The sequence below is a fragment of the Eurypyga helias genome, unplaced genomic scaffold (assembly GCF_000690775.1).
Source record: "Eurypyga helias isolate BGI_N326 unplaced genomic scaffold, ASM69077v1 scaffold11446, whole genome shotgun sequence".
Taxonomy (NCBI): domain Eukaryota; kingdom Metazoa; phylum Chordata; class Aves; order Eurypygiformes; family Eurypygidae; genus Eurypyga; species Eurypyga helias.
The window spans coordinates 6,242-23,303 of record NW_010257240.1 but is presented as its reverse complement, the minus strand read 5'-3'; the positions used below and the strand labels follow the sequence as shown (position 1 = coordinate 23,303).

General features: G+C 38.8%; 1 protein-coding gene across 1 annotated transcript in view; it reads right to left on the bottom strand.

The window, feature by feature from the left end:
• Positions 1-15,785, bottom strand: part of TBC1D8B (TBC1 domain family, member 8B (with GRAM domain)) — a gene marked incomplete at its 5' end in the record, with an annotated part of 24,368 nt that extends 8,583 nt beyond the window's left edge. The window contains 11 exon segments of the mRNA XM_010153950.1: positions 1,240-1,525; positions 2,211-2,328; positions 2,690-2,904; positions 3,443-3,593; positions 5,373-5,522; positions 6,771-6,938; positions 8,521-8,728; positions 10,069-10,309; positions 11,186-11,411; positions 11,767-11,885; positions 15,675-15,785. Of these exon segments, the coding sequence (XP_010152252.1) occupies positions 1,240-1,525; positions 2,211-2,328; positions 2,690-2,904; positions 3,443-3,593; positions 5,373-5,522; positions 6,771-6,938; positions 8,521-8,728; positions 10,069-10,309; positions 11,186-11,411; positions 11,767-11,885; positions 15,675-15,785 (1,993 nt within the window).
• Between the last annotated feature and the right edge of the window lie 1,277 nt (positions 15,786-17,062).

Here is a 17,062-nt window from a genome sequence, read left to right as displayed (position 1 = left end):
AGGAACCATTTTATCACAACAAAATAGTAACCTACATCATACCTACATAACCAGCCTCAACAGATCCACTATGGAAGCTGGCCAATTCCTTTGCCAACATCAAGGAACGTGTATCTACAGACCACTAGCTTCCTTTTTCTTGAGAAGAGGCAGATTATTGTAGTATTTTTTTTAACTATACCAGTATGCTGTAGGCTGGATTAACTGTGCAACAGCAGTGTTACAGCCAGATAAAATGTTGGAAGCAAGAGTTCAAAAGTAGTTCATCATAATCATCAAAATCTTGGGTGCCAAGTGGAAACAGCAGCTTGTTTGGTTCAAGTAAAAATTAAGATTTCACCACACTTCTAGATTTTAAATTTTAATGCATTTAAACCGCGTGAATGTGCTCTTACTGCTAGGGGGTTTTAAGTGTTAAATATTTAAATGAGTACAGCTAGGTTTCACAATAAATACCAGGCTGCATGGTCTCTTGTAACAAAAATTACATTTTGCTCATTAATTCCATAGGTCCTACCCTATTCAAACATGCAAAAATTTAAAAGTCTCAGTAAATTGAAATTCTTATTATCCATTCTTAACAATCAGAACTTGGTGAGTCCTATAGCAGTCACTCTGCTGTTTTAATACTCCATGATACAGAGTCACAGCAGCTTCAACAGAATTTAGGTAGGTAGTGAATCAAAAACTGCAAGTTCTGCTTGCAATACGTCACTTTAAAATGCACTTTATGTTGCATATTTTAGTTTATTCCTCAAATGCTAATATAGAACAAACATCTGGTCATTACTGTCTTCATTACTTTATTTTTGTCCTAAGCCATTACATTAGCAGCAGAGCAGCCAATAGCCTAATCTGCAAGAACTCAGCTGCAGAATATGGTGTCAGTGAGTTGATGCCTGAACTGACTGGAACTGTCTTACTGTGCCCTAGATTACCTCATCATTACAGAAAGCCACATTCTATAAATTCCAGGCAAAAAACCACATTGCTTTTACTTTAAAATACACAAAATAGCAATGGTTTTAGAAGAACTTTAATGGAAGATGGGATTTTCAGAGGATCCAGGCACACTTTCCAGGTGCCCCTTCCAGAATTTCAGCCCGAGATCAACAATTAATTCCTCTGAAGCCTTTGGAAGTCTTGGCCAGATGTCTTCTCAGCTGCCCCAGACTGACTTACCTATTTTGAATTCTAGAAGCTGCTACACAGCCCCTAAGAATAACAGTTACACTATACCTGTTGAGAACAGTGACTGCTTCTGCATCATCCTTACAAGTCAGCAACTTCTCCATGTTGTATTCCAGCACTGCGAGACCCAGCTGCAAGATTGCCTTTATTCCATCATAGAAGAAACAGTCCACCACATTGACCGCACTTTCAATATGCAGCACACTGATAAAAAGGGTGAGGAACCAGGAGAGAGAGACGGAGGAGAAAAAAGTCATGTCCGTCATGTGCTCTGTCAACTGAGGCAGATAAACCTTGATGAGCTCCTCAAACACTGCCTGATCTACCAAGGCACCTGCAGGGAAAGGACAAGAAAACCACCATTCAGATCTTAATACAGAGAAGCATACTTAATTCAGAGCACTGGCCAGAAATAAAGCCCTTGCCCTAAGGCAACTCTGTTGTAAAGCAAACACGGGCCTGGCTGCGTGGAACCACAGGCCTCGTTCCCTGTGCTGGAAGCTGTGCACAAGTCCAGAGGCTTGCTGCATGCTGTGGAGTGTGTTGGTGCTTTTATGGGCGAGTGCCTACTTCCAGTGGTTCTCCTGAGAGCAGATACACCCTCTGTGCAATTAGAGACAAGCTTCACATCCAATTTTCTTCTAGCATATACATACACCTGCAAGCACTGAGTATGAGATCAAAGACTAAGTCTGGACCTGGAGTAACTCTTTTTCCTTTATTTAAGCTAAGTGAGTCTCAAGTAAATGGTATGAATAGCAGTTATAATTTCAAAATAACAGTATAATAGTCTAATTGACTCTTCCTGAGTAGTTATGCCTAGAGTAATGACAATTTTTTTTTTTCCTGCTTAAGGAGGCATCTTGGCACATTCCCTGTAACTCCCGTTTTCTACTTCGCAACACCAAACCAAAGGCAACAGTTTCTCTCCACTGCTCAGCCTTCAGCTCATTCTTTACACTGGTTCTTAATGAATGACCGTTTACATTCAATTCTAGATAAAGACAGATGGATGTTACCAATGATTCGACGATTGAAATAGTCGGGTAGCATCCTTTCACACACAGCAACCAAAAGCCAGAATGCTTCTTCCTCTTTAGCGTACAGCAGAAGCACCGATGTCAAAATATTCATTGCCTGTAACGTTTAAACAGGACAGGAAGCATTTATGAGGAAAAATGGTGAAAACACAACTGCTGTCATTTGTTAAAATTCACAGTTCTGAAAGCCCTTGACAGCATGCTTTCAGAGTGCTAGAATAACCTACAGCTATATCCAGTATAAAACTTTTACCTCTGTATTATTAAACACAGAGCATAGTATTTAAACTACATAAAAATATTTTTAAGTGCTAAAGGTCTAGTAAGAATGCAAAGGCATATGTGAAGTGGACATGACAGCATTTACCAACAAATTCACGTACATGGTAAAAACGCACATTACATAGTGGATGAAATAAGCAAAGCAAGTGCACCACGGAGCAAGGAGGCTGCTGTACCTGACAATACCCAATTTGGGGATTCCTGTACGCATAAGCTGTAAGAACTCTCCTGAGTGCAGAAATTCCTGTGTCACTTTGGAAAGCAGGATGCTCAGGTAAGGAGCGACGTAAATCTCGTTCAATCTCATCGGTAGCTAAAGTGCAGGTTCCTATGGACTTTTCCACCAACTCAGTGTAATAACCAGGGTTAGATGCCATATCATTTACAGCACCTGCCAATACAGTTTATTGCTCAGTATTAGAGGACCACAGTAAAGCAATTTAGAAAGACTAAACAAACTGCTAACGTGCTGCAATTTCTATAAAAATTTTTGGTGACCACTGAGGTGCCTCATGAATCTCCAGATGTTACTGCAGCAATGTATCAAAGCAATTCTACTGAAATTAATGGAATTACTCTGAAGTGAAAACAGAAAAGCTAAATAAAATAAGGCTTGGAGGAAATCTAAGTCACTTTCCATTATAAAGTTGATTTTTGACGTACTTTTTTGCTTCATTGGGGGCAGAGTTTCCTTTCACCTACAATTTTGCCCAAGTTTTCTTGGGCTAAACCAAGCAGATGCAGGTTTAGTTTGAATCAATGCCAAACAATAGATAAAATTATCCCGTCCCTCATTTTGAAGTGTCTCTCTTCAGAAAGATTTGGATAAGCTGCCAGAGCACTGCTTGCCAGACTACGTTCAGGCAGTAACCAGAACATCTATACGGTAGAGTCTACAGAATGAATCAATTATACTTGCTATGCGATACCTGAGAAGAGCAGCCAGAGCTCTCCTCTTAATGCCTCCGGGATCCCTCTTACAACTAGGTCTCGAGTCTTCTTTGTTCGAAACATACTGACACCATGTCCACGTTCGACAAAGAGGATGTGCCAGGACTGCTCCTTCATTTTTTCTTTCAGCTGTGAAAAGCAGAAGACAACAAGCATTAAGTATACAGGAAGATTTTCCACATGTTTCAGAGAACACAATCAAATTTTGCTCTCAGTTATATTCATATAAACTGGTAAATGGCAGCACTGCCATCCATATTGATATGTGAAATGAATGATGATCAAATCAGAGCAAAATCTAATCTGTGCATAGTAGAAGTTCCACATACAATGGAATCTCCTCCATGACCTACTGCTCTTCACTGTAGATTATTACAAGAATGTCTATACCAGATCAGACAGAAGGTAAATCTGACAGTATTCCATCTGACAGAAACGAACAGCAAGTGCCATAGGACAGTAAGATCAAGCAAACGTCTGCAAAACCCACCTCCATCCTCCAGCAAACAGAAGCACAGGCACCTCCTCAGCAGAGGCATCTCTCTGAATTTAACAACATACAGCAGATTTTTCCCTGCAAATTGCTTTCTGAACCCAGACAAGCCTGCCACCTGTAACTTCACTTGAAGCCCCCCCGTTGCTATATTAAGACAGCAATCAATCACTCCCTTTCACCTTTTTCAAGCCATTCCTGAATACAACTTTCTCCTTACTTCCCACCCGAGAATGATTACAAGCCACAAACAGCAGTAACTGTTCACCAGCAATTTTAAATTAGGTCATCACCATCTACTTGTTGTTTTACTGTTCACTATTCACATGAGTCTGCTAAACTAATTTTTTTAAAATCAATAGGTAGGCAGCCCTATTTGTTACCTCTAGACGGAACCATTTGCAACTTTGACACCACATCAGCAAAAACTACATTATTATCAAAGGACCATGAAGTACTAGGGACTGAAAGGGAGTCAATGAACAGTGGTAAAGCAGTAAGACAGCTACTCAGTGCAAGGTGCAGCTGTGCAGGCGAATTCTGCCACCACAGTTCTCCTGCGGCATTCCAGAAGTGCACTGCCAGCAGAATGGATAATAAAAATCAACATTCCTATGGCAAATAAATAGAGGTATATTAAAACTTACTCTTGTAAGATTCTTTTTCAGCTGTTTCCATGTAAATATATATGTTCGTATGATACATACAGACACATCTGTTTATTGTACCTTGTGTCAATTTTAAAACATCCCACTCTTGTGACTGCTTTGTGATGACCAGCGTAACAAGATCTTGGTAACAGGTAAGTCAATAGAAGAAGGAAAATACGGTGCCCAGATGGTGTTTATTTTCTGATATTTCTAATATCAAAAATTCCACATTTAAAATTTACCCAGTTCTGCTGAAAGAGTAACTTTAAAATGAAACTTTTCTGTTTCTTGCACATACTATGGAGAAGCAAAACCAGGATGTCCTGCTGCAAAAACAATTACAGAAACATTCCCCAGGGCATAACTTTGTTAGACAGAAGTGCAAAAAATGAAGCAAGGAAGAAATGAAGTCAATTTCGTGATAACATTCTCCTTGGTCCCAAAGAGCTTGTAGTGACTTTGTATGTTGACAATTCAGATAGACATGAAACATGTTCACTATCACAAAACAAACTGCCAACTCTTCCCTGAGGGGTGGAAGAGCAGGAGAAATTAGCTCCATGAAGATAAGGCATATCGTTACTAAACGAGATGAGCAGAAAATTGAACAGAGCCATGAAGGAGCACACTGTGGACTCCAAAACCAGAAAATGCAGATGACTAAGGCTGGCAACGCCCTACAGGAAATCAGCAGCCTTGCTGGAATGCATTTTGAATATACTTCAGTCCTTTCCAATTAGATTCCAAAACCAATTTAACCCTTACCATCTTAGTGTCTAGATTCTCAGCATCCTGAGGATGGTAGACAGTCATTAGGGCCTCTGTACTGACAGTTTTGCTGTTATCTCCCTGACCCCTCTTTGACGATCCCCCATCAAAATCCTTCGGACTGTCAGAGGCAGAACTAGCTGTAACCTTGGGGGGAAAAAAAAAAAGGGAACAGTGGTAGTTATAAATGCCAAACAATCCTTCAAGAATCAGCACTGATACCACTTACTGCTCTGCACAGCTGGGCTTTCAGGAGGCTACACTTGAAAAAAAAAAAATCCGTCTCTACAGCCAAAAACTTGATTATGAAAAGAAAAATATTCATAATGAGAACTATGATAGGGAGCCCTGACCAACCATCACCACTGAAGTCAAAAGAAAAACACTTATTTAAATGGAGGTACATACTGAACTGCACAGAAATGCTGAGAGCATTTGAAAACCAGCATTAGAACCTGAATTGTTTTTCAAACGTGATGGAAAGCAAAGAACCCAAACCAGAATGCATTCACAGGAGCACCATTGTTCAACACATTCTCTTTCATATGGGCACAGAGTTATTTATTTTTCCACACCTTAAAACCAGAGGTACATGACTTAGCATGGTATGTCAAAATAATGCAGATACAACCCAAAATAAGGTAATCTGAAAGGGAATGCCCCTGAGCAGCAGACCTTACCACTCAGGTCTCCCAAGGGCTGTGCTGTACCCTTGTCAGCTGAGCATTTTTGCTGATATCAAACTATCTTCCTTTTATTACTCATTTTTGCCTTTAAACCCTTAAGAATCAAAATCTCAAGGTAGAGATTTTGCTGATACACTGATTATTTTCTACCAAAAGGCAGTTATTTGTATGCTTATCCATTCTCACAACTGACACTTTAGAGGCTACTCCAGTTGATTCTATTTAGTTTCTTTTTCACGGAAAAGTCTTCAGGGAAGAGATAACAGCAACTATAGTAAGAAATGCTCGTCAGGGATGTTTTGCCATTGCTTTCTTATTTCTCATGCATGAAACCACACACAGATTCCTTCACATGTAGAAGCAACCTTACAATCATTCCATGAACTTCCCGAGTCAGATAGTTAGCTGGCAAAAACCAACACAGCTACACAGAATTTTACATGAGACGGGTGGACTTCTGTTCTAATGTGAAGGGTCTGAAGCCAAGAGATGTGAACATGATCTTTTAAAGAGGAAAAAAAAAAATATTTAAACAACTTGAAATCTAGAAGTAAAGCAGACATTGTTACCCATCTTGTGTCTACATTCAGGCTTAAATACAAATGTGTTGCATTACACAGCAAAACAGACAGCAATATGTAAACACTTAGTTATACAACCTGATTCCTAAGAACAGGTACTAAGAAATCAGAATTCACAGAGCAGTTACCTCTGTATTTATGGTGTGCTGTGGACTTGAAGTTGCATTGCATTTCCTTCTGAGCTTTGCCACAAGCTGTTCGAAATCTCTAACCTCTGTGAAACGAAAAGCTGTCTTCCCTTTGGTACTAATGCTGACTCCTCTGTTGGCTGGATCTGCCTTATCCACCCCTGTGACCTGCAGAAGCAAGGATACATAAAATAGGCAAGAAATGTTATCAGCTTACATCTAAAAGAGAAAACCTGTTAAAAATACATGTCTACATGGAACAGCCATATGAAGCACCACACAAGCAGAATTAGTAGCAAAAGTAACAAACTCACAACTTTCAAAGCTCAGTGACCTGGAGCTATATTAGCACAAGCTACTAAGTATTATGCGATAGATTTTCGACAGAGTACCAAAATCTCTGAAAAGGTTTTCCCAGCTGTGAGTGCTGAGCTTATCTGAAAATCTTGCCTCTTTCTACCTGCTGGAGCTGTTACTTTTTTTTCTTACCATCCAAAAGCAGGCAAACCACGACTTTTGCAAGCAAACAAATGAAACAAGTTTCGCAAGAATGAATTTCTACGGAGAATACCCTTCCAAAGACAGCTGCCATAACACACGACAGCCGGAGCTGGTTTTAATTGCCACGATGGAACAGTTACAGATTAGAGCAGCTAATACTGCAAGTATAAGTGAGACAATCAGGAATAGCTAGACTGACTGCCACTGCTGATGCTTTTACATTGTTAGAGAATGAAAGACCACTGCAAGAAAAACTCTGCATTACTGAGGAACAAATACTGAGGACCTGACAATCCACAACAATAAATTTAGAGTCTGCTCCTTTAACATAGCCTCTTCTTGTTTTTCACAGGTTATGGAAGTCTCTTGTTTGCAGGACTAGAAATTGCTTTATCTGGGTGGGGAACACCAAGTGTATTGCTGAAATTAACTCAGCTCACCCTCCTGTGTCAGGTGTCTTATGTCAGGCAGTATGTACACAGAGCAGGTAGAGCAATTACAGAGCAATTACAGGACCTGGTTAATTTTTAGGCTATTGTAAATATGTCTGGTTGCTGATGAAAAGCTTTTAACACTGGAAGACTGAAATGTGGCAATGTCACAGATCACATGAAGTCAAGACAGGGATGGAGAATGGGTTTTTTTCCCAGAAGTTATTCCACAGTCTAGCTATAGTACTCTACAGCAATACAAATGCTCTGTCCTTTACAATACGGCCCTTATTCAGTTGAGACTATGAGCTGTAATGGCATTGATTCTTGTTTGCTGACAACTATCGATGGGTTTTCCTATAGATTTTTGAACAGACAGCACTGCTCAACTGCTGCAAAAAGAATTGCACTATTGAGCTAAGAAACAAACATGGCAGAGCAATTACTAACCTTCAAAATCATCTACCCTCTCCAATTCTTTACTTTTTTCTTGAGAATCTCTCATTATCTCAACTTTAAAAATTAAGTATAAGCTTTTTCATTAAAAAAAAAAATATTAAAAAATTTGGATTCTGTACCCAGCTATAGAAATGAGAGTAAATAGAAAACAGAAAGAAGATACAGGGAACAAAGCTGAAACATGAAAGCAGTTCTATAAACCTACAAACAGAATTCCTACATGCAGTATTCATGTAGGGAGAAATGTATGACATCATGTAAAGCAAGCAGATCCTAAAGAAAAATCTGCTGAACTGGCATTAAACTACACAAGTGCAAAACTTCAGGTATAACTGGCTCTGACTTGCAGCCTGCATTACCTCTCGCAATGGAATGATTACACTGCAAAAGCTGCCGTCCTGGCTAGCAAAGCAGACGTAGTTTTCTGAAATGCACATTTTCCCATGGGTGTTGTAATGACTGAAAGGAACCCATAAGAAGCACTCATGAACTTCCTTCAAGGTCTCTTCTTTGGGTAGCCTGAAGAATGCACTAAACTGCTCACTGTGGGCACGGCTCTCTAGGCCTCTAGATTAAAAACAAAACAAAGAACAGGGTAGGAGAGAGAAGAGAAAAATAAGTAAGTTTAAAATGTCTTTATAAATAGAAATGTTTAAAATACCTTGGGGAAAGACAGTAAAACATCATGCTCTCCCATAATCCATAGGGTCGACCTGGAAGGTTCAATGTTTTGCTTGAAGAGGCAACAAAGGGCAGGACCACACCTACCTATATACACCTTCTTAACAAAATACTTAAATACCTCTAAACAGGAGGAGATTCAAGCATGTTCTTACACAGTAAAGCACTTTGCTGAATCAGGGCCTACAGGTAATGCAGAAAAACATACTAACAGCCTAATCTGATCTCTTTCCCCACCCTTCAGAATAGTCCATTTAAACCTACAAGTTTCGGCTTGGCAAAAAGGGTTAATTAGCTAGAAATATATTACATGTTGTAAACAGCTGCCATGGGCTAACTCTTCACAGGTTACTAGAGCCAGAAACGACGTCTTGGTTGTAAGGCAATACCCCTCTCCAGCATTGCTGCCAAACAATTATTAGAAAAATCCTTTATCATAATTTCTGATTTGCAGACAGGTAACATTTTCCAATAAATATTTAGTCCCTTCATGTGAATTTAAATTACCTAACAACAGACTTGCTTTTCCTGGTTACTTTTCACAGTGAATAGCTGCGGTCCACAGATCAAAACCTGATCATTTGAGTGAGAATTTGACAGCTCTCTGAGGAAAAGGCAACATTTCCTTCAACAGAAGCCAGAACTGAAGAGAAACCGTAAAATTACTACATGGAATAATCACATACCTTCCTTGAGGAGAAATGACCCTAACCATCAGGTTACTCATACACACATCTTTCCCACAGCCTGAATTACTGTCGTAAATAAGGAAAGCTGTGCATTCATCTGCAACACGTTGATTTTACCACCCACCTCCAGTGGCAGAACAGCCGTGCAGATATTATTTACACACATTTATTAAACTATGTATTCTGCACCTTACCCTTCCTCATCAGGTCTCTTTGGAGACATTCCAGCTTCATTCTTAATTTTCTAATCCTAAATGCTGCTAGAACGCCCTACAAAATTCAAACTACTATAAACCCTGTAGTTTAAGACCAGCTGAGAGTTTGATCACTTCCTGCCTTCATATAGGCTTTTAATACTGCAAAGTAACATCAGCGTACAATGCCTCGCATTGCATTATCCCAAATTTTCACGAGACACTAGTTTAAGAGGACAACACCAGCTTTGCTGACATTTACATATGTCTTTGAGACAAGGATTCTCTTCCCCTCTGCCTAAAGAAGTATTGGGCCCAGAGCCGATTCCAAGCAATATATTACCTCTTGGTGATCTGCAGGGGGTCATGAAGGACTAGGTCGTTTTCAAAGGTCTCCTTGTCAAAAAGTCTCCTAACAGCATAGTTGGCCAGCTGCTCCATGAGAAGGAATGTTTCACTAATGTGCAAAAACATGGAAAAATAGTGATCTTCCCCACGGGAGCACACATGAATGTTCTCTGTCAGAATCACATTGGAAGTCTTCTCAAGTTTTGATATTTCATCCCAGGAAATAATAAGTTTTACTGAAAATACAAATATAAGCAGATGTGAGTAACTTCTCGTTAGCTGCTACCCTCATATTAAAAACAGGAGAGTAGTAAAGAGCACAAATAAAATATAATTAAGCAATATAGTAAAATGATAACACATTTGGAAGGGGTACAAACTCACAAGCACAAAAAAAATCACTCTTTTCACAATTCCTATAAAATAATTCCATGTGAAAGAATTTTATAGAACGAAAAACATTAAAGACACACCATGTATATACAAGCTTACATCACCTTTTCTTCCCTTTCATGTGAAACTGCAAATTGCAAACAAACACCAGCATATAAGCTACCCCAATTTAACAGTTTACCATCAGGGCTTTTTAAACTACATTGATCATGTATTGGCATTTAGATCATATATTGGCATTTTGATCATGTATTGGCATTTTATTGGGAAATTTTCATTTCCTAATAAAAATGAAAATTAGCTTAGAAAGGATCCTACTTTCTTTACACTTTCTAGTTTTCACATAAATACAGCTATAGCTCACATTATCACAGGCATTTGTTGCAGTGCACCCATGTGAAATATCAAGTCTGTATGTGAAGTAACTAATCCTCACAGGCTAAATTAATATGCAGCATGAATTAAAGATGATGGACATGTTTAGTTACAGTCACCTGCAGAAGCTTATATAGAGGAAGAAAACTAATGGCATTGTGTAGTAAGTTACACAAATGTATTCATTTCCATAAAGTATTTCATGTTTGCAGTTTTTTCTATTCTGTGTGGGCATCTGCTTCCATGGCAAAATAGCTCCCTCAGGACATAGGATAAATTCTTCAAATCTGAAAGATAAACAGTATAACGTGAAGGGACTAGGCTTAGTATCAAGGCTTGCTTACTTTCTGCTCCCAGCAAAAATGAGTAAAAGCTAAGGAAGTTGGTACTAAGATAAAGCCATCCTTGACAGGGCACTCTGCCCTTCCAGTAACTGCATGAGTAATAGGTAACCAACTTCTCCTGCTCCGGTAATCCGAAACACTTTTCAAACTTCATAAGACCTTCACGAAACTTCTCAGGATCATCTTCTTTTACAAAAGTACCTTTTCCCTCTTCAGCAATCAAACCCTAAAACAAAAGAATCAGTTGCTTTACATATGTATCCATGTGGTGGGTGTCATATATGCACCTGCATACACACAGCACAGCTGTCTCCTAACAGGACAGCAAGTTTTAGAACAAGAAGAATAGTCTGAGGATCAAAACACAGGTCACAAATCAAATGTGCTATTTCAGACTCATCCACCAAGTTAAATAGAAACAATGGAGTGTGTTGAAGTTAACAAACACAAACTACTCAGTCAGGAGTATGTAACATTATGATATTGTCCTCTGATATTTTAAAGAGGACATATTATTCATGTACATTTAGAGGAAAAAAATACTTAGCTTTTCCCAATTATGTCACATGCCTGTTACTTACTCTTATCTTTCCCTGGACAAAACTTGTAATATCTTCATTTGAATCAAATACTGATAAAGTCTTCATAACATTGTGTTCTAACCAGTCCCAGTGTTCTGTTATTTCTTCTCTGCTGGATCCTGATTGAAAGAGAAAGTTAGTATTACTTAAAATTAGAACAGACTTCAATAATTTCCCTAAAAATATTAATCAAGAGAATACTTCGCAAATTCCCATTTCACAGGGTAATTTATATACCCAAGTCCAAATCACAAATCTCAAATTTATTGTCTTGTGTACACCAAAAATGTATTTGGGGTACATTAAAAGTGTGCACTGCTGTGTTTTTAATTTTTAAGCCCTTTAAGCAGCTATATTTCTAGTTTCTACACCCAGAAGCATCTCAGCTTTGCCAGCATTGTGCGGCTCCGTGCAAGCCCAACTTGGTCCGACAGTTCCTTCAGCTCAGCAGTATCTCCCCAACATGTATGGCAGAGCATCACTAGAACATTCCCAGGTTAATAGTCTGGAAGGTGGGAAATGTGAGATTAAATTCATGAGACTAAGAAGAAAATGAAATCTTGGCCTTTGATATGCTCAGCTGTGATCACTGGCCCACAGGTTTCCATGAGTAGGACTCCAAGACTTAGACCTGCTGTGCAAAATCCTAGCAGGTGTAGGGATGTAAAGCATACATCACCGTAACCAGGAAGGAGCAAAGATTTCTCTTTGGATACTTGAATCAACCATTTATGGTGCCTGCAACAAACAACCAATTGGTACTTTCTTGTGCTCAGTATAAGTCATAGTTTTACCTCCTTCCCTTATCAAGTCACAGTTTAACTGTAATTCTAACCACGCTAAAGCTTAGGCAACCACCATTCAGGAAACAATGTCACCCCGCTTTCAATAAAGTTCTGCTTATGCTGCAATTGCAAACAACACATCGTTTTCATGCAACTTCAGGCTTCTACAAGAGGACAGGACAGCTGCACCCCATATGGAAAACATACACCAGAACTAACTGCTGCTGGAGGAAAAAAGGCTTGCTCAGTCATACAAGCTGAATGATCCTTGAAACTATGACACCACCAGAATTAGGGGTTTTTTTTTCCTTCTGGATCCTCTGGGACTCATGCACATGGGAATAAGGACTGTTTCTCATTACCTATGTGCAAAAGGAAGAGTAACTTTAAAAACCCTGTTATCAATAACCATAAGGAATGTAGAAACCATAGAGCCAAGATAAAATGTAATGTTCCAAAAACATAAACACTGTATTTTCAAGCACCTTACAGAGACGCCAACCTTGTTACTTTATTCAGTTCACAGTGCTTTTTAATCAAGGTTTCAGAGAGCTATCACCTGCTATATGGTGAATGTCCCTGCAACTTTATAGCTCAGGAAAACCTAACTCACCTGAACTTTCCAGAAATACATTTATGTTACTGGTTTACTTTAAATACGTAAGAACATTCTTACCCACTAACTTCAAAATGCTCATGATAATCCATCCTATTCTTTTCACATACTCCATTACAAATTATGCATGTGGTTATAGCAGACATGATGCTAGAGAAACAAGAACAGAGGTCCAGCAAATTCAACCCTGAGTCAGTTCTTTAAAGACAGGTGGTTCCCCATCAGATGGTGGGAGACAGGGAGAGGGAAAGAATTTGCACAGGTTTGAACAGGGGGATTTGTGAATATAAATTAACTGGCAGTTTCATCCTCCACAGGAATGCTCACAAATAAAACCAGTCAGTGTAATCACATATTATCAACATCCCTAAGCAAGTACACACCTTCAACAATTTCTTTTTTCTCAATTTACTTTGAAAAGATAAATTAAACAACTTCCAATGGACTCCACAGAATTAGTTAAAAGTTGCCTTGGGAATGGACAGAAATTGTTCTAAATATGATTAAATGCACTACACAGGGTGGATTTGCAACAACACTTAAAAAAATTACATGAAGAATAATTAACATAGCAATTAAATCGCAAACTAATTATTTTTCTCAGACTACACAGGTAAACCAATTATTTGAGTCACAGTGTGAATCAGAGGCACAGATGTGGCACAGTAAAGATGAAACATTTTATTAAATATTGAAATGATTTAGGAGCACCGTTTCATATCCTTAATATGTAATAGCAGGAACACAATGCAGTCTCTTCAGTTTGTTCACAGAAGGAATAATCTGTTTCTAACACAAAGTACAACTACATTACGTCACCTTTTGTTGTAAAATATACTTACACAGCACAGAATTGATATAAATTCATTCCTACAGTGAAGATTACCCTTTGTGTTTTCCCAAGGGCTGACCTGATGTCATTAGAACTCCCCAGAGTGTATTTCCAACCTACTTATCACAGCACCTTTTTGACAGCCTGTCACCATCAGTTCTGACTTCTTCACCAGTAGTCCTAAAATTTTATTTACTGCCAATTCACAAACTGTTCAAATTCTATCCATTTTATAAGGCTGCCCTTTTAAAGTGACATGTCATGAATTACATTCAATTGTAATTATACAGCGCTCTCACTGACTATTGACATTCAGAGAAGTCCTTGCAGAATGTGAACAGGACCAGATTAGCATTACAGCATGAAATGTGTAAACCATTAACTAAAAGAATAAATCTGTATTTTGAAAGTAAGACAGCAAGAGACACAATTTTTCATGTAAGGTGAAGCAATGAACATTCATAATAAAGCAATAACAGCAAAATCCAACAGTATAGCATTTACTAGTGGAATTACTCATACATGTAAGCGTTTGCAGAACAGCAGATTTCCTGCAAAGCTCATCTTTTGCCACAGGCCAACTAAAAGGAAGGCCTAGAGCCTGGAGAAGTCTAGATAGAGTCTTGTTTCTTTAATGAACACTACTAATTAAAAAAACCCCTAAAGCATAGAATAATAACTAAAATATATGGTTCTTTTTTACTGCAATTATAGATGTTTTCAGAGTTTTCAAAAAGCCTAAGAAATAGATTAATTCCACAACAGTGACTCTTAGCATTAGACCACATGACAATATTAATTAATTCCAATAAAAGACCAGACCATGCTCAGAGGAAAAAAGTGATGCATAAAAGAATAAGATTATTTTATTCTTATTATTCGAAATAAATTGATTATTGATTATGAAATAAAATTCTCAACTTTTGTAATGGAGGTCTCCTTGGACATCCAGTAGTTAAGCAGCCTGCACAAAAGAATTAAGGCTTCACTTTCAGGAGATGCTGCCAAACTTCAAATAAAAATAAAACAAACAAACAACCCAAACACAAACAAAACCCTCACCCAAACAAACAAAATCCACAACAAAATAAACCCACGCACACTAACAACAAGCATGCTCTAGGAAAAATCACATACTCCACTCTCAAGGTCAATTTTCTTTTCCATTTCCTACTTATTAATAACACAATATGAGAAAGACAAATAACTGCAAGAACGACAGATACGAGGAAGAATTCAGCTCCGACCATGACTGGGAACCTGGCTCATTTTATCAAGCAAAGATAAAGTATAAAAAACCATTAGGATAAGCAGCTCCTGTTATTCCTACATACAGCACACTTTATACTCCCAAGGGTGAACTTCTCCCTATCATCCCAAACTGTGCCACGTTACACCTGCAGCTTACAGAAGATTGCACCCCTGTTATTCCAAGAGAGCACCAAGGCTTCAGTACCTGATGTGCAGAAGGCAGGCAATCAGAAGTTGTCACAGGAAGAGGTCATAGGTACATTCTGACTGTAACCACACACTACTGTCAATCTCAGGTTTGCAAATGATTTAAAACCATTTAGAGAACATGAGAATGAATAATGATGTGAGGGGATTAACCCAAAAACAGACCCCATACTTTGTACCCTCATCTTTAACTCAGCTTCTAAATCACAGTACATACCACATGCAATGGACCAGTAGACTTGAGAGTCTGGTGTCTGATGCAGGATGCGAAATGGGGCGACTTTCGATGTAGAATCCAACACCGCATCTAATGTTCCCACGAGCAGACCTGTTGCGTTCAAGAAAACGTACACAGCACGGTGAAACGAAGGTTTTGAAATGCACACCCACTTCTGATTCCCCTCTTAGTGAACAGGAACGCTACCCAAGTACAGACTAATGAACTCTGAGAAAATAAGAAGCCCAGTGAGGAAAGGAAAAACTGCCCCCAAAGGAACCTCTTTGGGAAGCGATAATACTTGGATCCAGTAAAAGCCATTCTAAACACTAAATGAGGGCGAAGAGGTTTTTTAAGATGATCCCCTTGGAAATTATAGACACATAGTAGGGTAAACCAAAGGGCAACCTGAAACGTAACATGGTAGATCCCGGCCTCCAACAAGCACAAGCAGTAATTGAACTACCTCTTAATTAGTCATTTACTGTTGTTCTGCTTTCCAGATACATGAAACAGCTCTTAGGAGACTGTAATGTCATTGTGTCTGATTTTTATGAAATTCTACTGTTTTTACATAGGAACGGCACATCATACTTTCTGTATATACAAAACTTTTGCTGCTCATACCACACTATTGCTAAAAAATGCCTGCCATTCTTCAGAAACAGTCCATCAGATGACTCCCACATGAAGTATGGAACACCAATATTTCATCCTACCACTACACATATAAAGTGCACCATTCCCATGCAGATTATACACCCAAGATACAACGGACATGTCACCCCTCTGCCACTTAATATTTAATTAATTCCTATTCAGATCCAAATATACTGATTCAGTTCAGATCCAAACATACTTATTTCATTAAAGAGACATCATCTCTCCAAAACAGGGAGCAAAAACTTTCCTGAGAAAATGAGTATGCATTTTATCTTGGCTGCCAAAAATCATTCTTTCTGTACAGTAACAAAACCACAGCCCAGATGTCTTAAAAGTTCCTTTCAAATCCAAGAATCAGGGAACTCTAAAAGAAGAAGAAAAATCCATACAGAAAAAAACATAAGCTTTTGGATCCTGATGCACAAGTAAAACTTCTTCTACTTGTTAACAACAGAAACAAAACCACAACCAACGCTACCTTATGCTTCCTTCCTGTATCGCCTACGCTTGCCACCCTTCGAGCATGGCACATAAATGGAAAGTTCACCTAAAGCAAAGCTATCAAAGCAATCACACACAGCTTGTGTGCCCATACAGAACACTGCAAAGTGTGGGATGAGATTACACCCCTCCTACCTCCCCAAAAATCATAGAAACACAGAATGGTTTGGGTTGGAAGGGACCTTAAAGATCATCTAGTTCCAACCCCCCTACCAGGGGCAGGG